A 20,661-nucleotide genomic window follows, 5' to 3' on the forward strand; every position below is an offset into this window, starting at 1 on the left:
GATTTCTTTTAACAAACACAGGTTCATTCTACTAAAATTATTGATTTTTGATGTTGTCATATTACAAATTATATGGATGGAAGTGTTGGAAAAAAGAGATGCTCACCAAAGCACTAACAGGTTCTGAAGCAATGACCAGCAGTAACTTGAGTAAAAAAAGATTGTTTTATGATTAGGGAGCATTCTAGACGTACCCTTAAGGCATGTGACTCAGGTTTTACATAAAAGCCACCTAAATCTTAAGACAGTCAAAACAGATAACTGAAGAAGCTAATTTTTGAGCTAAACAAACTGCTGTTTCTATAGAACTTTTTACCTTTTTTACCTGAAACTGTGTTTCTGACATCCCTATTACAGCGGCAGCTTATTTGACTGGTTCAGGAAAGAACTGAGTGTATTAATGGAACTTTTCTATTTCCAGATTAAGTGCTCTGAAAGTGAAAAAGAAGTCATCTTTATTGTAAAGCATGAGCCAAATGTATTCAGGGTCCTCTCCAGTTGCTGTGCTGACATGGACTGGAAGGTTAAGTGAAAAGTGACTGCAAATGCAAGGGACTTGTAAATATTTTTATTGATTGCAGAAACATCAACCTTCAAAGTCTCAAGTCTCAGTGCTGTGATAGCATTAAGATTACCATACTGAGAAATTTAGGTATTATATTTATGACATTTTCTCACAGCACTTTTATTTTAGACTTAAAAATAAAGCTTTAAATTCCCTGCCTTATGTAATCTTGCAGGACAGCACTGCCAGATTAACAATTGGTGTACACTGACCTTCTAGGGTATATGCTGAATTAAGCCAGATCAATCTGTTTCGGAATTTCATAACACTGTAGGGAGTGTCAGGAACAACACAAAGCACTAAAATAGCAAATGTGGAAATCTGGACACAGTTCCTATGCTCTGTGCTGTTTGGTTTGTTACTGCAAGCATTTCACATGGTGACAGCAGGCTCATCTGCCTTCCCTTCTGGCTCCTCAGCACCTCAGAGCCGCTCCCTGGCGCGGCCGGCGCTGCACGGGGATGTCTGAACCCAAGCCAAGGGCAAGGAAATGTGCTGCTCTCTCTGGTAGTAGTGAGCTGATGAAGGTCACTTCTTTAAAAGGAGCAACGTGATAGTCTCCAAGCAGAGAGAGGAGAAACCCCAGCCAAAGAACTGTCGCTCTTGGACCTTCAAGATTTATGCTTTGTATCCGTTTTTTTACAGGATTTCTGCTGGGGCTTCCTTTTATCCATGTCTTCTTGCATTTCGAAAGGAAAGGCCTTTAGGTTTTCCTTCAAGCAGGGAAGGCAGAAACTTTTGGAGTAGAACAGACAACAGTCCTGTAAAGGAAATAACATTAATAGCAGGATACACAAATGGAAATGCTTACGTTCCAGTCTCATTAAACTACATTTATATTTAGAATTATTCTAAAATGAATTATTCTTCCTCCAGGCTGAAATATTCCAGCAATTTAACTTTTTCTTAGTCAATAATTCTAACATCTGGTTAGAGCCAACTGGGTGAAAAATAAAACCCCCAAATCAACTGTCCCACTGCTCCTATTAAAGTGACCTTCACATGTTCCCTGCTACAGGGAATAGCAACACACCTCCTTCAGCTGCCTTCTCCTTCCAGCACCATGCATGGGTTTCCTGGCCTGCTCACTGAATTCCAAATAGGATTTCATGGGTAAGCTGCAGCTGGTGCTGCTGATGAATTATACCTGGAGAGTGAATAAAGGTGTTAGAGATTCCATGGGTTTTACTGAAACAGTAAAGTTTTCCTCTAAGTCTTGCTTGATGAAGATTTCTACCACCTGGGAGGATCTTCCAAATCCCTGCAATGGTGTGTGAGACTTGGAGGCTCAGCACACTCTTCCTCACCAATCTCCACAAAAATGGCCTAAAGGCCAACACAAGTACCAAGTACTAGAGGCTCTCACAACAGACCATCTTTTCCATAACTCCCAAAAAAGCTATTCTTATTTCCATTAATCCATGCACTCGTATTGTCCTAGGAGACTACTAAAAAGTATCACTATTGTATCAATATCACAGAGTTTTAACCAGAGTAGTTAAATGAACTCCATTCATATGAGACAATTCAAATGAGATTTCATCCCTTACCCTCAATAAATGTACTCACTGGTTTAAACCTAGAACCACACCTGGTACTAAAGCTTGAGCTAATGGCTCTCTTCTGAACTCTTCATGGCAAAGTATAAAAGCCATTGTGCACAAAGAAGGTATTTTTGCTATCCCCATTCTCTTCACAACTCATACAGACACAATATTTTTTTTCCCCAGAAGCTGTAACCAGATGTTAGTAATTGAATAGAAAGAAGCAAAACTGAAGGAACAATTTAATGTATTTGCAATATAGAGTTTGAACAACTGGAAGAGAAACTAATTAATGTATTATTCCTTTGCTCTGCGGCGACACTTGACGTCCCTGGTTCTCTTGATGTGCTGATCACCAAATTCCAAACAGGATTTCATGGGTAAGCTGGAATTGGTGTTGCTGATGGATTATTCTTGGGGATTTAAGAATGAATAAAGACATCAGTTTAGACAGAACTGGACAAATGGATTCCCTGGGTCTTACCTAAATAGTAAAATTTTCCCCTTGCCATGGTCATTTGCAGTTGGCCTTTCTCTGGGAGCTAGGCTTGGCTATTCCTGTGTTCCTCTCCTTGTTTTTGTTTCTTATGTCACTATCTGGGCTTTAGCAGCAGATTCAGATGATAATTATATCAAAATCACCATCAGCCTGCTTCCATGTGATTTGGAAGCTTAGGGAACAACTTGTCTTCATCTATTGTCCTTTTCTGCATTGACTGCCAGGCCCCTTCATATTCAGGAATGAGTGTGAGGCCTTAGTCTCTGAAAAGCCCTGAAAGTGGATTTCAGTTGCACAACCGCCAGAAACTATTGTTTTTTGTCTCTTGGTATCCTTAATACGTTAAGCTGTCAGTTTAAAAGGGGAGATTAGAGTTTAAGTTGGCCTGGCTATTGTTGCTTGCATTGCCAAAAGGCACACAGCCCCCCAGCTCCAAGGCTCAGTGCTCCCAAAAGTGGCCACTGGGCCATGGCAAAGGAAGGGAGAGGCTGTTCCCACAGGTGGGATCCCCAATGTCGAGACACAGATCCTCACAGGTAAAACAGGTGCTCAACTTGCATTCTTTTGACTGAAATGAGTTGCCAGCTAGTGCAGATTTTGGCCAACAGGAACTGGGGAAATGATGACTATGAACCACTGCACCACTGCACCCATAGTCCTGCTGTCTCAGTCCTGGGATTTTCAGCCTAATTCTTCTTTCAATGCCCTATGAATTAAACTTACCATGTAGAGTCAAACCCTTCTTTTAAACCCTTATTCTGATACAGTTCTGTGTTTAATCAGATGATTCTTTAATGTGTTTTCTCCTTTCCATGACCAAGGTAGGAGAGGGCCATTTCAATTCCAAATTTAATAGTCCAATTCAGGCAAAACAGCTGCCAGAGCATGCTGCCATAGTTTATTTCTGTTTTGACATGAATCCTATCTGAAAGTTTTATAGATATATATATAGAGGGATGGTATCTTTACCACAATACGTAAAGGAAAGGCTCTGCCCATCCCTGTCCAGGACTGACCCCACATGACTGGAAGTTGAGTGGGAAGCAGCTGTAGCATTACATTTATCACTTAATACCTACAATCATGTCTGAGGTCAGTGCTCAGTCACCTTCTGCTGAGGTGAGTAATAAGGGATAAAACTTGTTCCCTTTCCTCCTTTCTTCTCCAAAAGCCACCTTTTTTCCATGTCTTTAGAAAGTGTTGCAATAAAACAGAAGTAATTGTTTTAAATTACTAATATGGTCAGATTATATGATTTCCTCTCCCCTTTTTCTGAAAGGGTAATGGGAAGAAGGGCATCAACTTGTCCAAAGACTTTTAAAAGCATTTCTCTTACCTTCCTTTTTGTGTGGTTTGGACATGTTTTAAGACATTACAGATAATAACTGGAATTATTCCCAGTTGGATCAGAACTAATGGCACTTATCAAGACACTCTGATAAAAGACTTGAGCAGGGTGATACAGGCTACAAAATCATTGAAGTAAATTAACTGAGTGAAACTTCAGAAGATATTTGAAGATATTTAAGTTTATGAACACTATACAGAACAGCTGCTAAATCATGACTTTTATTGGCACAGCAACTGTAAGGAAATACACTTCAGCTAGCATGGGTTGTCTCATGAAAACCCTAAAATCTGATCTGTCTCTCAAGTCCCCTTAGGTACAAAAGCTAGCTAAAATCCCTTTGCCAAATCCAAGGTCAGAAAAGTCTTAATTCTGCCACATGTTAGCCTAATACTGTTCTGAATTACCACAATTTAAAAAGCAACCTGTCACTAAAACCTTTCTAATTGGCCCAGCTTCTTCACAAAGAGGCCCAAGAAAGTATGATTTTCTTCAGCTTCAATTCCTATGTTTTAACATTTAACTCAGCTCAGGAGTGCATTGATGTACTTGGGTCAAGCACAAGCAGGAACCACAGCCAATACAGAGATATTATTCTACCTTTGTCTCTCTCTATTGCCTTGGATGAGTTTTTACTTCTCTGGATTTTTAATTTTCCCTACATGAAGAGGAATAGTATGTGTTTACTTACTTTGTGGTGTGGGTGTTAAAGCACTAATTATCATTTCTGCAGATCTCTTTCAATGTTACCTAAGCAGTATTGCTAAATTCATTTTGAAACCATAGTCATATGTGTGATTCACTATCTGCCCTGGCCAGTTTGGTAAGAAACTTATTCTCAATTATTTACAATCAATGTTTTACTTTGAGTGATACCATCAGAGGAATCTTGAAAACTCAGATAACAAGCAGTAAAATGACTGACAAATTTCTACAACAGGCAAAATAAGCAGGACTTTCAAAAAGATTAGAAGCTTCCATTAGCTCACTGCAAGTATCTTCTATTCATTGCCAAGGCCTAGGTTAACTGAAACAAACACATCTTTTCAAATAAAAAGCCCCACCTTCATTCAGAAAAGCAGAGTGTGTACAAAGACCCTGACAGGCTGAAATGCTCTATTTCTGACAGCTCAAACTGCCACACTTGGAAATATCTGCTGAATCCTTCCTAAATTCAAGACACTTGATTTGGGAATGAAAATAGTTAAATGTGCTCACGTTTGTCCCAAATGTGTCTGTGTTGCCAATCCTCTGCTGTTAAAAAAAAAGGATAAACCTAGCGTGTCAGAGCAGGAATCAAGCCCCTAAGCCCAAACTCTCTGAGTAGCTGCTTTTGGCTCCTCACTGGGCTCTGTGTGGGAGGGAGTCAGCCCCTGCCACAGCAAGGACACCAGGGAAGATCCTCCTCATGTCAGCTTTGCCTCCACACAAGTGCCCTGAGCAACCTGGCTCTGGAAACTTGAGCCCAGCCACCACAGCCACAACCAGAGAGTGCTGGCACTTCACCTAGCCAGAGCCTACTTGTAGCTTCAGAATAGAAAAAAAAAACAAACTGAAACGTCTGAGCTGCAATCACTTTTGGTGACTTTCAGTCATTTAAATGTCAGAAGAGACTTCAGAGATAGGATGCTGAGAAATACTCCAGTGCAGGTAACTGGGTGTGCAAGCTCCCATGCCAGCTGCACATTGTGTCACGGATGGTAGGAAACAACTGGAGCCCCCAGCAACAAGCCAGGAATGGACACAGATCCTTTCCCCAACAAAGGGCACAGGGCCCTGCATCACAGTCTGGGAGAGGACTGGTCCTCCTGAGGCTCTGAAGGAGCCAGTGAACAGCAGGAAGACCCCAAACCCAAAATTCCCCATGGGAACAGGTGGACAGACTGTAGGGGTATAAAAGCCCAGGGTTCCTTTGTTCAAGGCCCCTCCCAGAGGAAGCAGCCTGAGCTGTTCCTGCTGCTGTACAATTCAATTATTAAACCTTTTTTCCTGAAATTGGATCCCTGACAAACCTGGGTAAGAAGTTTCTTTAACAAGGAAATAAACTCAATTAGGAAAAAGGTGTTACTGCATGCTCCTCTTAGCCCATCCTTGGTGCTGATTGCCACAAGTCAGAATAGCAACTAAACTGAGCCAAGTGTGCCAGTATCCTTCTGGCTGTGTCTGCACAACTCCCAAAATCTGAGACTCACAGCAAACAAAGGGGCCAGTTCTGCACTGAGAAGAAGGAATTAAGACAAGTAATTCTACACCACCTTTCTGGACTGCACTCAGATTTCATCGTTTAAGGTTGCCTTCCAGCTGCTGCTTAAATTCATTCTTCCTCAGAGAGTAAGCATGGCATGGTACAACTCTCTTCCCTGCTCACTTTAAATATTAACTTTTGCAAATAGGATGATAGCCCTGTGCTGTGAATGCAAACCTGACAATCCATGGACATTTATATTCCCTTTATGGAAAAAAAAAAACCCAATCTACTATTGTGTGTGATCTATATTGCCCTTGCATTTCCTGGTGCTAAGAAAGTAGAAAAGAGCACTCCTTGTGCTTGAGAGGCTGGACTGTGCTTATCTGTAAGTAGAACACTCACAGTTGCTGATCATTTTAATTTAATACTGAGAGCTTCATCTGGTAGAATCCACAAGAACATACAATTGTGTACAATTAACATACATGTAGTGGTAGGAGAAGGGGGTTTGCCTTAAAAATGGACTGTTTGGGATTTTGCTGCTTGATCTTTCTCTGGCAGGTCACCAGGACTGGAACAGAAATAAATTATTGAAGCAGCTTGTTTTGCTTGTTACTTACTGTACCAACACACACTGCTCTCCTACACAAACTGCAATGAGACCTAATGATGAGGAACTTGTCCTTGTCAGGGGTGAAAGAATCCTTCATGACATAAGCTTCTTCCAAAAGCCTGCAAAATAATAATTGCAGGCTTTTAAATGTATACTTCACAGTAGGGGATGTTTAAGAGGGGGAAATTGTGGAGGCTGAAAAGTTATCAGCCCTTTTTACTTGATTTGCTCATCTTGCTGTTGTACATGAGGCAATGCAGCAGCTCTGCAGCTCCTTTTCTCTTCAAAACCTTCAACTCTGCAACTGCCTTAAGTCCTAAATTGTACTTTCTATCTCTCTTCCAAAAGTAGAGCAACTGGTGAGTCTCTCGGTGTCATCTAAGTTTTTCTCAGTGCTCTACCTTAACTATCTTCCATTTTTTATAACAGGCATCCTTAGCATGGCCAACTTCAGTACCTTGTCAAGTCACCATTTCAACTGCACAGCTTTTAATCAGAAGTTCTCTTCCAAAGCTGTATGCGTGTGAGTATGAAACACAAAGGTTTTACTGCTCTTGGTTATGTTGCTGCTGTAAAGCTGAGGTCCCCAGCTCCTGAAAGCAGGAGCTACCTGCAGAGAGCCTTGCAGTTACCTCCAGTGTGCTTACTTTATGTCACAGACTGTACTGCTTGCTCCAGGGTGTTGAGGGAGTGCATTTATTAATAATTTGGCAATCTGCTTGGGAAAAACTAAAGCTTTATTTTTTCTGGGAGCTCCAGGCAAAATAAGACAGAAGCCAGTTGAGTGTCTGTCTGCATTGGGCATGCAGCAAGGGCACCTGGCTTACTCCCAGGCTTAAGTAAAACTTGGATTATGGGAATAATAAGAATTAAAGATATTCTGTCAACTCATACTGCCTTCTCCTTGCCTCCACACACACAAAAGTGTGTGCCAGGAGTGTGTCCAGTACTGTGTTCCTCTCTCCTTTTTCTGTCCACTCAAATAGAAAATGATTTGGCCAGAGCCTTCCACTATTAGGAAAGATCAGGCATCTTATCATGGCAGATCACCCTGTCAACAAGTCCCTGGGATACAAAGACAGGATTGTGTTTGCAAAGCTCCCCTTGCAGGATTCCCAGCCTTCATCAGTGCAGAGCCATTTGACAAGGCCCCCTATCCAGCACATTTCCTGCAACACTGCATGTGGGACTTGTGAGCAAGTCAAGAAAGATGGGGTGTGAAGCTGTTTCTTAAAAGCATCTATAGAAGTGTGATGCTTCAGCATTATTCTTTTGCTTTTGGCACCTGAGCAATCCAAATAAAGCTGGGGTGTTAACTCTGAGATTGGATAACCTAAATTAAGATTCACATTCAGACTCTTCAGGAATGGACCTGATCAAAGGTGAGCCCTTGCTCTGCTGAGTGGAAGAGGGAAATCCAGTAGCACTGTGGGGTTTGGAATGATAAAAAGACAGCTGCCCAAGGACAACAGCCCCAGCAGGTGGTGATTAACAGCTGTTTCCATTCTTTAAGAAACTGAGCAGTCTTATTGGGGTGAAATGCTGAGTACACGCCTGACTTTCAGCTCCAGAGAGTTCCTGAACATGTCTGCCTGATGATTTTGTTGACCATGATGGCCTCCACCAAGCTACTCTTGCATTTAAAGCAAAGTGCTTTATTTTATGGTGAGTTTAATGTCTGCAGACAAAGCTGTAACTGCATAATTCCTGGCCAAACTATCCTTACTTAGCAGAGAGAGAAAAGGCTTTAGTCCCTGAAAATATAAATACATAGTGAGCATCCACACACCCTGATATCGCACGGTCTGACAAAGGATTATCCAATCCACACAAAAAAGCACTGCTTTCAAAATTCCACATCATGCCAGATGTGTCTTAAGAAGTGTTTTTGCCATATATATTTCATTCATGCTGTGTGTATATATTGCTCAGCTGAGGGAGGCTACAGTGAGGGAAGGGCTATTCCCAGAAATACCAGGCTGGCAGTCAGCAGTATTCTAGCAAGAAAATATTGGTACAGTAGAGTTGTCAGTGGGGCTAGGAAATAGGTTAAATATAGATTTTTGCATTATATTGAAGCAAGGCACAAAAATTGTTGTTTTTCCTACCAGCACTGACAATTTTTAACATTCCTTCCCCTTGGAAAAAAAGAGATCACTTTAGGTACCGAGCCTCATGTTGAGGGTCAGAAGAGCACATTATTGGGCTCATGCAGTGCACACTACAAGGATTCTAATGCTCATAGCAGAAATGAAGTCTGTGTTCTCAGAGGGCACTTACACAATTGAGTGTGAGTTTGGTGATGTCTGCCCATAATATGTGTACAGGGCTGATAATTCACACAGCTCACATTTGAACTCTCCTGGTGTCTGAACTTCTTTGGGAGCATCCCTTTTTAAGCTACCTGCAAGAAATACACACAAAAATATCTTTTAGCTTCAGAATGCAATGCTGGGAACATATCTGCAAGAAGATTAAAGTGACCTGAGACATCTGGCTTTGCAAATTAAAACCCAAAGGAAAACTGACAATTGCAGACCTCGATCAGCAAATATTTTCTCCCAAATCAAGTTCATTTCCCATGTCCCAGTTGAATTTTCAAATTCCTTAGACAGACCTATAAACTGCAGACTGGGACCCTAATTATAAAGTTCACCTATTAATTTGGAACATCCATGAAATAACTCAGGTGACAAAGCACACGGCTGCGATTTCAAAAACCCTCTGCTCAACTGAGGTCTATACTCCCTAAGTGCTTCCCAGGACAATGCTCCCTATCTGCTGCTATGCAGAATTCCAACCCAGTTCTGCAATCCTCATCTCCTCCCTCAAACTGGAGCCATGAAAGAGTTTGGGACCTCACTCAGGAGGCAGGTACCAGGAAGGTAAGTGTTGCAAAGAAAAGACTGTCTTTTTCTTTGCTTCTGGTTCACCTTGGAATAGAGTTTTGGAAGCTTACCCCTGTCTCCCTGTTCCCATCTGTCTTTCTATGGAAATGAGGCCAATAGAATCACCCTATACCTTGATAGTGTTGGCCATTCCAGACACATGGGACAAAGGAGCAGACACCTTTAAAAAAGTTTAGGTACTATAACTTTTGTGAAAATAGGCAGAAGGGGAAGACTCTGCTTTATCCTCCTGGAGAATACCCGTATATTTCTATAAATAGGAAAACCTTCACATAGGAAAGTTATTGTCCATCCTTCTGACAGACTTCAGGCCTCACTACAAAGGTACGACCATCAGTCCCAAGATACAACACATAGGAAGTCATGTTGCATCAGCTTTGGTGCTAACAGATTACTTGTTTAAAATCCTGGCTTATTCTTCACCAATACCACTAATATTAGTTGAGAGTCACACTCTCAGCTTTTTCCAAAAGTATGGTGTGGCAAGTAGGCTTTTAAGATTGATTTTAGTCTGTATCTACAATCCTATCAAGCACAGCTAACCATGTGCATGCTCAAAAATTGTACCATTCCATGAAAGAAACGTGGTTGCTTGTTTGCAAACTGGGTATCTTCACTCACCTGCACCATTTTCTTGCACAGACAATTCACCTTGCAATTATCAAAACTACAGTTTTTAGCTAAAAACCCTCATGCTTTTCATGGTACAGTGTTCTGCTGCAAACCAGCCAGCTTTTGGAAGAGAAGCAGGGCTGGTGTCAGGCTGTGAAGAGGTGAGCACCAGGAATCTGGGTTTGGGTGATATCTCAGCAGGTAGGTTGTGTGTGCTCCCAGCTGAGCACATCCACAGCCTGCCAAAGAACAGCAGGGCATTCCCACTCTTCCAGTTCTGCAGCCAGACCCTTTCCCTGCAGAGCTGATTCAGTTCACTAAGGCCACATCCCTAATTATGCTTCAGCTCAGGGGTTTTCTTTGGGAACAAATTGCCAGACTGCCCCTCCTCACCACACAGGTTTGCACCACAGAGCAGTCTCACAGCACATAAACCAGAGGGTTTCAGAAAAAATAATCCAAAAGTTGTGCTCCAGAAGCACCTAACACACTCTGTTGAATGCCCAGCTGGTGGCCATGCAGCCCACAGAGGTGATCTAAAATATCCCAAAACACAGAGAATGGGCAGCTGGTATCCAACACCCAACACCTTGGTCCATGGTTTCTGTCTTACTAAATCACACTAGTTACTAATGCAGTAATAAAAAAAAAAAAATTAACTTCTTCCAATAGTTTTTCCTTTTTGCTTTTAATGAACTAATTTGGCTTGCAGAGGAATCCAACAGCTGCTAACACTAGCACAAGGTAAGAGGCAGAACTGCAGCACCAGCAGAAAGGCAGGGCTGAGATGAGGGACCTGCACATCCCTCTTTTGGTGACAGTAAGCTGCTATTTCTGCTTGCCTGACAGACTGAAACTGAATCCTCAGAGACATCTGCTGACAAGGTGAACTAGGGGCAAGGTGAAGCAGAGCTGGGACTACTTGTCATTTAATGTTCCAGAAGAACAGGGAGATCCTCACAGGTTACAGAGGCGTCATGACAGACATCCAATTCAGAAAGTCCTAGCCTGCTAAACCCTGAAACCTAATTTTGGAAATAATCTCCCTTACCTCATCACTCCTTTACCACCAGCCTCTCCACTGCCATTCCTGGCATTCCAGTAGCACAGAGTTCTTCAGATGTAACAAAAATGGAGCTGGACACTGGGTTTATAAATAAATTCACCTTGAGAACACCTTAGGAAGCTATTTTTTCACAAATTATATGACCCTTGGATATGATGTGTTTTCTCTGCCTCACAGGGATGACTGACAACATTTAATTAACTCAAGTATTTTCAGATTTGTCAGGTAGTTATACAGCAGCTACATGCTACCTGTGTCTCCCTGTATACTGTAATTTGGATTCTTCACACTATGCACTAACTCAGCTAAGAAGTCTACTTTTTGAACCCTGCATTTTAAGATTGCCAGCCAGGTCCCCCTGACATAACTAACTTTACCTTTTCTGCAGGTACCCAGCAGCAATACCAATACACACACTTCACTGAATGAGATTCAGATCAACACTTGTATGCAATTTTTTGTAATCAGTCTTCCTTAAAAAGGAGAAATCATTGACCCCAAAGGAGTATGGAAAGTCACTTGAATCAAATTGAGAAGATTATAATGCTGACTTTTTCTTTAAAATAGTGCAAAACACCAAGAACCACAACAACAAAAAAGAAGTATTTATGGCAGTGAGGGTCATAGACTCTGGAATGAGTATGCCCTGATCCCAAGTTAAAATAACAGCCCTGGGTTCAGAGCTGAAGTACGTTAGATACAGAAACACCTGCTCTCTCACAGACCATCGGCATGTAGAACATTGAATCTGTTCAATGCCTGCCACTGGGAAGGAATGATATCTATGTACAAACACATTTTTGGCTATGCCAGTTGAAAAGCATATGATCCTGCCTGCAAGGCACAGATGAATTTATGATGCTTTCCATCTTACTCCCAGCTTACAAGTCACTGGTAAGCAGCTGTACCAAGTTTTATTTCACTGGAAACATCATTTGTCCTGAGAGCTTGTCTACACATCAGCACTTGGGAAAGTTAAGGTTCCTAACTAAAGGTGTGAGGTCAATGAATGCACAGATTTCAGAGTGAATGCTCCCATTCAGAAGTAAGGTTTGCTATACAACAAAGTAAAGCCATTTCCTTCTGAAGAAAAATACTTAATGTCAAGTTTATGCATGTGCTTCACACCTTTAGTCTAAATTGCCAAGCAGACAAGTCCTGAGATGCACTTTCTCACAAATAGTTGCTTCCAAAAAGTTAATTTGCTTTGAATAACCATGGCTTTATGCCATAAATTCAGCTGAGGCAGGTTTATCACATTGGCCAGCTCATTGGTTTGGCACTACACGCCATCTCAGCAGGATGTGACACTGTGCCAGGTGTTTGTCTGCCCTCCAGACACGTGAAGCAGAGTGAGAACTCATTTCTCTCTAGCAAACCAGCAGCAGGATAAAAGACCTCTTGAGGAGAATGTCTAGGGCACTAATCCCTTCTTAATAATGACAGACAAATTTGTGGCCACGAGCAACCCAAATCATCACCAAGTGCTACCACTATTTTTTTTTTACCTTGGAATGTTCTGAAGCGGCACCATTTCCCAGTAACACATCACAAGTCTGTCTGGCTGACACATGCTGAACAGGTCTTTGACAACAGCTTCTCTAGATCTGAATTCTGCCCAAGCATTTTCCACTCTGACTGGAAGCCTCAAGGTATTTTAACACATCTTTACTTGACACACATGCCCAGCTCTTCTGGAAAGAACACAGTTATCCACATGTTTGGGTAACCACTGAACTAACACACCCCACAGAAGCCTGCTAGGTCAAGCCTAGAGTGCTGCAGGACGTGTGTGAGGTTGGCTCACATATCCTGGCAAAAGGTGAAGCACACAGATTTCAGTGCCATAGTAAGGAAATAACTGCAGTAAAAGAAAGACACGGGTTAGGTAGTGCTGAAAGAGTGTTTCTCGGTGCTGTCTGCAACTGATACCTGATATAGACATGGGGAAATGGCTCTCAGTCCAGTTCTCTAGGGACTCCTAAAGACTTCAGGGCAATTCTGATCGGAACACTCTGCTAAGAGGCCTGGAAGGCATGCCAGAAATCATAAATCACCCTTAAATTGTCAGGGTCAGTGGCAAAGTAGTAGCACAGATAAGTAATCTGATTTTCATTGCTTCAAACCTCCTTAGCACAAGTATTTACAATGCATAGGTTAAGCCCCTCTTAATACTCCACAGGAGACTCCTGTATTTCTGAGTCACTGATAAACTAGAGAAACCATACAAGAAACAAAGTACCTATAAACAGATGCAGACTTTGATTTGAAAGGCTGTCAGATAAAACCAACATTGACACACCCTTAATCCACTCCTACAAAACCCTTGTTTCTTTTACCTGACAGGATTTTCCTGCAGTATTTACTGTTGATGACAATAATCTATTAAAATACTCACAGCTCGATTTTCTACAGGTAGGAGTGCTCTCTAATAGAAGGGCAGTTCATACCCTGGCATGTGACAGTGTTTGGTGTGACAGATATTTAAACACACTTCAGCACAAGCAATGCACTTGCCTTCTCCAGAAAAGCAATCTGCTGCCTAATTGATCAGGCAGTAGATAAAACAGCAGAACCTTTGGACTTGCTAGTTAATCCCCAGGTGAACAACTTTCTTCCTCCTGTTCCTGAAGGCATGTTTAGGTCACCTGTGGCTGCCTCCCTGTTCTTCCTTTGAGGTGACTTACCTTGGGTTCAGCATAAATTAGCCCAGGACTGTAATTTCACAAGGTGTGAACAATCCTTACTCACCCTCCCAAAGGTCACTTGATTGAATTAAACCTTGATTTGTTGCAGCACCCTTTTCCCCCCAGGAGACTGTGTTGGCATTGCTATGCTTTCTCTGCTTGGAAGGAACAGAGATCCCTGCAGGCTTGCTTCTGGCCATGGGTCATAGAGCAGAGCCCAAGCCCCACTCCTGAACAACAGCTTCCATGGAATCCCCATGGCAGCAGCAGGATAAACAGTCTAGGTGGTCACAGATGTGAAAGCCAGTGTGTTTTCTGAACAGTTGTATGGAAAGAGGAGTAACACAGGCAAATCAAACCCCTTCCTTAGGTAAAAAGGCTTTCCAAACACATGATGAATCTCAAAAAGTCATCTATACCTAAGATCCATGATTTAACAAAGCTGAGAAAACAACACTCAACAAAAACTAAGCCCAAGTGCCCCTTACTCAGAGATGCCTGCTCTAAATTAGGCAGCATTTAGTAAGAATCTTAAATTAGGTGGGAATATAAAGGTTCACATGGAAAGGCCGCACAAGGCATCATCTACCTGTAACACAAGAGATCCAATCACTGAAGTGCTGCTGAAGTGATCATCAATTCTGGATCACAGAACCGTTATTCTTTGCCAAAATGGAAAAACCAGAACTGAGGTCAGATTTCATTAAATCTCCTTCTGGTTCAACCACAATAAAAACATCAACCTACAGCAATAGTAACCCTCTGTTCTGAACTCATTTTTTGTTACATTAACAGCCATCATGGGGAAGAGCAAGTTGCTCTATTAATATATAAGTAATGACCATTACTTTTTTAGTTGTCCTTAAAAAAGTTAAGTGCAGGGCCACACATGTACCACTGAAAGTATCAGCTTGGTTAAGCACAACCTAAACTTAGTGCAATACTTTCCAACAGAGTCTAAAAATAGGAACACAAGATTTTGTGGAAATACAGGAGAAGACGCTAACACAGTATCTCAGGAAATAAGACACTGCCATTTGACATAATCCTGAAAGGAAGAAATACAGCTCCAGTGATTAATCTCTGTACAGAAAGCAAAGTTGGGACTGTAAGGAAAGACTCAGCCCCATGACATGGGGTTGCATGTGACAATGTCCATGCTGTGGAGCTGGTGCCCACTTTCTCCTGTGACCACGAAGATGTTCAACATTAACATACTTGGGAAAGGGAATTTTTTCCAATAAAGCATGACTGCAGCTCTCAGTTTGTTAGTACTGAGCTCAAGTTGGGGACTGCAGAATGAAGCCAAAAAAAAAACCAAAAACAAAACCAAAACACAAACAAAACAAAACAAAACAAAACAAAACCAACAAAACAAAAAACAAAAACAAAAACAAACAAACAAACAAACAAACAAACAAAAAAAACTATCCAGAAGGAAAAGCAAACAAAACTACCAGAGGAGTGAGGTGTGAAGAGTGTCTCACCCCTCTGGTATTGGCAGCTTCAAGAAAGCCTGGGAATAAAGACAGGCATGTCCCTGCTATACCTAAAACTTCTGCATGTACATGGCCCAGCACACCTTCTGCAGCCATGCTCATTTGCTCTGGGACATACTCCTCGAGGTTTGTTATCCCATCTGGTGTGAACAGGAAGCACAGAAAAGCAGCAGAGAGATCCTCTGGCAGTACATCTGATGGAGCAAAGCTCACGGTCACCCAATGCTTAAAAAGTTCTTTTCTGGAGCACTTGCTGGGAATTGTCACAAAAATTTGCAAATTTTCTTGTTCCTTCTCTTCACACCAAGGTTACTTCATTGGTTACAGTTTACAGTGGAGATGAAAGTCTTTTAGTCAGGGGTTAGCAGCTTCCAAACCTCCTGACATAGACCTATGTCAAATTTCTGTCTTCTAGCCAAGTAGCAATATGGAACAAGGTGAATTCAGGCAGGCACAAGACTTCCTGAATTTTTAGCCATGTTTTCAGGTTACTCTGTTCACCCCTGTCAGAAAGACTTGGCTTCCCAACTAGTACTTGGATTACTTTGCCTAAAAAATATGCAGGTACTGAGGATGCACTTCTTTCAACACCTGATGCATCAAACAGGTATCAAGGCACATATACAAGAACCATTTCCATAATTCTCCATAGGACACAGAGAAATATGTGCTCTTAGACAGCAGAAGACCTATTTATCACTGAGTGCCAGGCCATTCCTTTTGTGCATGCTCTGTCCTTTGCACAGTCTGTTCTCCAGAGGGTCTATACTTATGCTCTTTCCTTCCAGAAGTTCTTTTGGATAAATTTACTTCTCTGCTCATCACAGGCAAAACAGAAGAAAACTGGCTTTTTCTCATATGACAAATGTAACCATGGCTGGAGATGTGCAGATCCTAGAATTCACCATAACCAGACTGGACTGCTCCTCCTGGGTCACATGCTAGGAAGGCAGACACATAAAGTATTCACAGTTCTTTTTACCCTAGCAGCTCAAAATCCACTAAGAATTGGCAGCATCCTCAACTTGTCACAGATATTTAATAAACTTCTCTTTGGCTTTAGATCTCCATCTGTCCAGTAAACACAGATAGGTCTGACTGAGATTTCACTAAGGTCCAAAAAGAAAGTGTGGGCTCACAGTAGAGCTAATTAAGCAGCAAAGCTTAATTAACATACAGAAACTGTATGTTGCCCATGTTTTTCAAAATTTATCAAAGAGCTGGCTATAGGTCTAGGTAGATAAGACTTAAAAACACTGTGATGTTTCATGCCAGATTTAAATGTGTGCTTCCTTTCTACACATACACATGGCTCCAAGCATGGTTAATGAGTAATTACTTCACTCGTGTTGGGAAAATTATCCCAAAATGAATGAATAGCTGGGGGAGAAGACGTAGTGCAAAGTTACTATGGCCTGTAGTTAAAAGCAGACTTCAAAGGAGGCAGCATGCTTCAGGTGTTAGATGGGCAGCAAAAAGGAAAACAGAAAGAACAGGTGAAAATGTGTTCACCAGGCTCTGACAAAAGAAGCAAAAAACACTTGCCAATCCTTGCCTTTTCCAGGCCTGGACTAAAGAACAAAGAAGCCCAAACCATTGCAATCACATAGCTAACCCATTCCTTTCTTAATCTAAATCTCAAGTTTTGCCTATTTATTGGGAACGTTGGGGCTTTTTACACCTTTTTTGGTGTAGTGATTTTTGTAGTAGTAAAAATACTTATTTAGTCAACAGATTAGTGCAAAGGTGATGCACAGGCTAGAGAGCTTGGTATCTCAACCAGCCTGGGGAGCACATCTCTGTTACAAGTCACTTTACCAGCAGAATCCAAGCATTTTCCTAAAACTTTCATCAAAGAACCATCTTTGGTCTGAACAAGCTCAGACTGCTGCATTTGGGCAGAATAAAACTTTCAGTGGAGCCTTCATCTGGCTCTTGACATAACTTCGTCATATTTGTAGAGATCATAGACTCTGAGGCAAGACACAAAGTGAGACAAGGTATCACTAATGCTTTCATTGTAACAGCTTCTTTGATGTAATTTACACGGGAAGTTAAGGCATAAGGAAAATATTTCTGGCGTGGGACCCAGAAGCATGAAGGTCTTGTTTACATAAAGCACGCCATTTCAGTTGTAAGAATGTAGTTATATATCCTTATTAACTACTTTTTTGGCTCAAAGGTGCCTGGAGCTGGAAGACAGTGGCCTCTAGCTCGGGAACCGTGAGTGCCTCCTGGTCGGCAGTGCCCGGTCAGCAGCTCCGGCCTCCGCTGTCCTCCCCCACTCCCGGTTCCCCCTCCCCTGGCTCACGTTCCACGCCCGGATCCCGGTTCTCTGCCCGGCTCCCCTTTGCCCCACAATTCCCGGTTCCCGCTGCCGTCGTCCCGGTTCCCAGCTCCCCCAGGCTCTCCCTAGGTCCCCGTTTCCACCCTCCCGCGGAGCTCTCAGTTCCTTTCGCCCCCGTCTCCCGTTCCTGGGTCCCCTCCTCAGCTCCCTTTGCTCCCCGATTCCCGGTTCCTGTGTCTCTGCGTCCCCCACACCCTCAAACCCCATTTCCTGTTCCGTCCCGAGCTCCTGTTTGCCTCCCGATTTCCGTTTCCCGCCGGCTCCAGTTCCCTCCGGCGCCCATTTTCCACCCAGTTCCCGGTGCTACCCCTTTCCCCGTTCCCTTTCCCCTTTCCTGGTTCCCTTTCCCCGTCCCCGTTCCCCCACACGCGGCGCCCGCCGAGCCGCTTCCGGGACTGCGCGCGGACGCCGCGGCTCCCTGAATGGGGCAGGGGCACGGGGCGGCCGGCAGGGGGCGCTGTGCGCCCGCGAACGCCTCAAGCCTGCCCGGCTGTGGTGGACGCGCCCTGTGCCCGGCGTGTTCGGGATGCGACCTCGGGATGGACACCCAGGCGTTCCCAGCGTGTCCCCAGCCCTCGGGATGGACACCCAGGCGTTCCCAGCGTGTCCCCAGCCCTCGGGATGGGCACTCAGGCGCTCCCAGCGTGTCCCCAGCCCTCGGGATGGACACCCAGGCGTTCCCAGCGTGTCCCCAGCTCTCGGGATGGGCACTCAGGCGTTCCCAGCGTGTCCCCAGCCCTCGGGATGGACACCCAGGCGTTCCCAGCGTGTCCCCAGCTCTCGGGATGGACACCCAGGCGTTCCCAGCGTGTCCCCAGCCCTAGGGATGGGCACTCAGGCGTTCCCAGCGTGTCCCCAGCCCTCGGGATGGACACCCAGGCGTTCCCAGTCCCGGGACGGACATGCCGGCGTTGCCGGTCCTCGGGATGGACAGGCCGGTGTTTCCAGCCCGCAGGGTATTTTTTGCTCTTGTATCAGTATGTGCTCAGCCAGAGGTGAGAGCCATGCTCAGCACGGCGCTGGCTCCTTGGGCATCACCTCTGCGAGCTGGGCAGAGGAGTTAATACTGCCGTGAGATACAAGGTCATGCTTAGCCACAAAACTTGGGTGGGAGAAGTATTTTGAAAGCAGCTTCTACTCAGGGACTGGCTGTAGTGGAAACTGTGACATTCTCAGTGGAATATGCAAAATTTAATAGCAGTGATAAAAAGACAAGGTGACAGATGAATCCTATCATGAAAATAAGTGCATTTATTTTAATTTTTGCCCTTCTCAGCATGTTTGCTTTCATCAGCTTCCAAATGCTGATATTGCTTAGTGCCTCTGACATCAGCAAGTTTCAGGTAGCTCTCTGAGTTTCTTCAGCTGAGTTAATCTCCACATGCTTTTCCTGAGTTACCCATCTGATGTCTTCAGAGTATTTTGGACGAACTGTGCTTATAGCTGAGAGAAGTAAGGATTTCAGAATTGAATTGAAAAACACGTTCTGAAGAAAGGAGCTTACAGACGCTATGAGCCACTCTCGGGAAGTCTGGTAGCCATAGGACAAACCATAGAGCACAATGAAGAAGGATGAGAGCACAGTTATGCTCAGAACCAGTCCCCAGGCCACAGGAACACACCACCAGCACAGCAAGGGCTCAGTGTCCGGGATCTTGCGAAGCTGCCTGATGGTAGTGCTTAGCCTCCTTCCTTTGGAAAAGATGCCCCCTTCCATGAAACTGAAACTTGACTTCTTGGACCTTCTACCCATCTGAGGGGAATTCACAGTTGTCGTCTCTTCCTCTGTGTCAATTACATTTGCATCTTTTTCAGATATTATGCAATTATTCCAGTACCTAGAATCTACCTTTGGGTACATCTTAGTCACAACAGGAGGAGGATCCTTCTGGGAATACTTAAATAAGGCAATTATTAACATTTCCACAGGGAGAGTAAGCAAAGCACATTCAATTCCTACTGTTACTGATCTCAAATGCCTCAGGTATATTGGAGCTTCGTCATCCTTTTCAGCATTAAAGAACATAATGTTAACAAGCAAGGTGAATAATATTACTGCTAAAAATGTAGACAACCTTTGGAACCTGGTGAAAGCCCCAGCTATAACAGGAGCAAAAATTGAGAGCCATAGATGGTATTCTGTCAGTCTCCTGTTAAAATTAATAAGAAAATAGTCAAATTTGGGGAGAGGTGTCTGGGGGTCTGTGACAGAAAATTTCCAGTATTGCGAGGGATTGTTCTTGTCAAAGAAAAGCCATTTTCTGCACAGAAAGAACCAGGCCTTCCTGGTGGACATGTCCTCAACTTCGGCTCTGCTTAAGAACCAGGTTGGAGATTTGCTATCATTATTGAGCCTGATCCTGAAGGAACTAATGTCTCCCAATTTTCTTGTAGTAGTTATCAGAAAGCAATCAATGCTTCCCCGTTGGAAAGCTGGAGAAGGCTGGTGCCATAAACAACGGAATTTACTCCTGCCATGCTGGCCAATGAGCTGCAGAAAGACCTCTACTTTGGTCCCAGCATTCCAGCGACTGCCTGTGTACAAAGTGACCAAAAAGCTCCCTTCATCAGAGGCCTCATTGTCTGGCAGAACGATAATGTACTTGATCTCCCTCTCAACCCTGTCTCTTCTTATAGCCCAGCAGCACAAAAGCAAGTAAACGGCAAAAATAGAGAGCACTGTTATGAGGGTCAGGGGGTTTTTAGGTAGGTCTGCTATCAGGTTTCTCCCCAGATCTACTGTGTTGGGAAGAACTACTATTCTGGCTGCCAGGAACTTGATGT

General features: G+C 43.4%; 1 protein-coding gene across 3 annotated transcripts; it reads right to left on the reverse strand.

Annotated features, from left to right (window-relative positions):
• Window positions 1–388: 388 nt before the first annotated feature.
• On the reverse strand, window positions 389–16,027 carry CDPF1 (cysteine rich DPF motif domain containing 1). 3 transcript variants are annotated; one of them, XM_053943351.1, is made up of 4 exons: window positions 15,614–16,027; window positions 9,038–9,161; window positions 6,765–6,876; window positions 389–1,326 (listed from the first exon to the last, which is right to left on the reverse strand). In XM_053943351.1, the coding sequence occupies exons 1-4, from the start codon at window positions 15,630–15,632 to the stop codon at window positions 1,177–1,179; spliced, it is 405 nt and encodes a 134-aa protein (XP_053799326.1). In that variant the 5' UTR covers window positions 15,633–16,027; the 3' UTR covers window positions 389–1,176. The 3 variants fall into 3 exon arrangements, 2 of the variants coding, with proteins under 2 accessions (XP_053799326.1, XP_053799325.1); XM_053943350.1 differs by having other exon boundaries at window positions 15,581–16,027; XR_008431053.1 differs by lacking the exons at window positions 6,765–6,876; window positions 15,614–16,027 and adding an exon at window positions 1,599–1,712 and having other exon boundaries at window positions 1,239–1,326; window positions 9,038–9,119.
• Between the last annotated feature and the right edge of the window lie 4,634 nt (window positions 16,028–20,661).

Source organism: Vidua chalybeata, chromosome 5 (assembly GCF_026979565.1).
Source record: "Vidua chalybeata isolate OUT-0048 chromosome 5, bVidCha1 merged haplotype, whole genome shotgun sequence".
Lineage (NCBI taxonomy): Eukaryota > Metazoa > Chordata > Aves > Passeriformes > Viduidae > Vidua > Vidua chalybeata.

What these genes read in the sequence shown, in the direction of transcription:
- CDPF1 (XM_053943350.1), bottom strand. Translation starts at nt 15,632, where the DNA reads ATGAGCATGGCTGCAGAAGGTGTGCTGGGCCATGTACATGCAGAAGTT. An exon ending in TGTACATGCAGAAGTTTTAG is followed by an intron (nt 9,162 to 15,580) that starts GTATAGCAGGGA and finishes TATTTCTTGCAG; the next exon opens with GTAGCTTAAAAAGGGATGCT. An exon ending in GAGCAGTGTGTGTTGGTACA is followed by an intron (nt 1,327 to 6,764) that starts GTAAGTAACAAG and finishes TTTCCTTTACAG; the next exon opens with GACTGTTGTCTGTTCTACTC.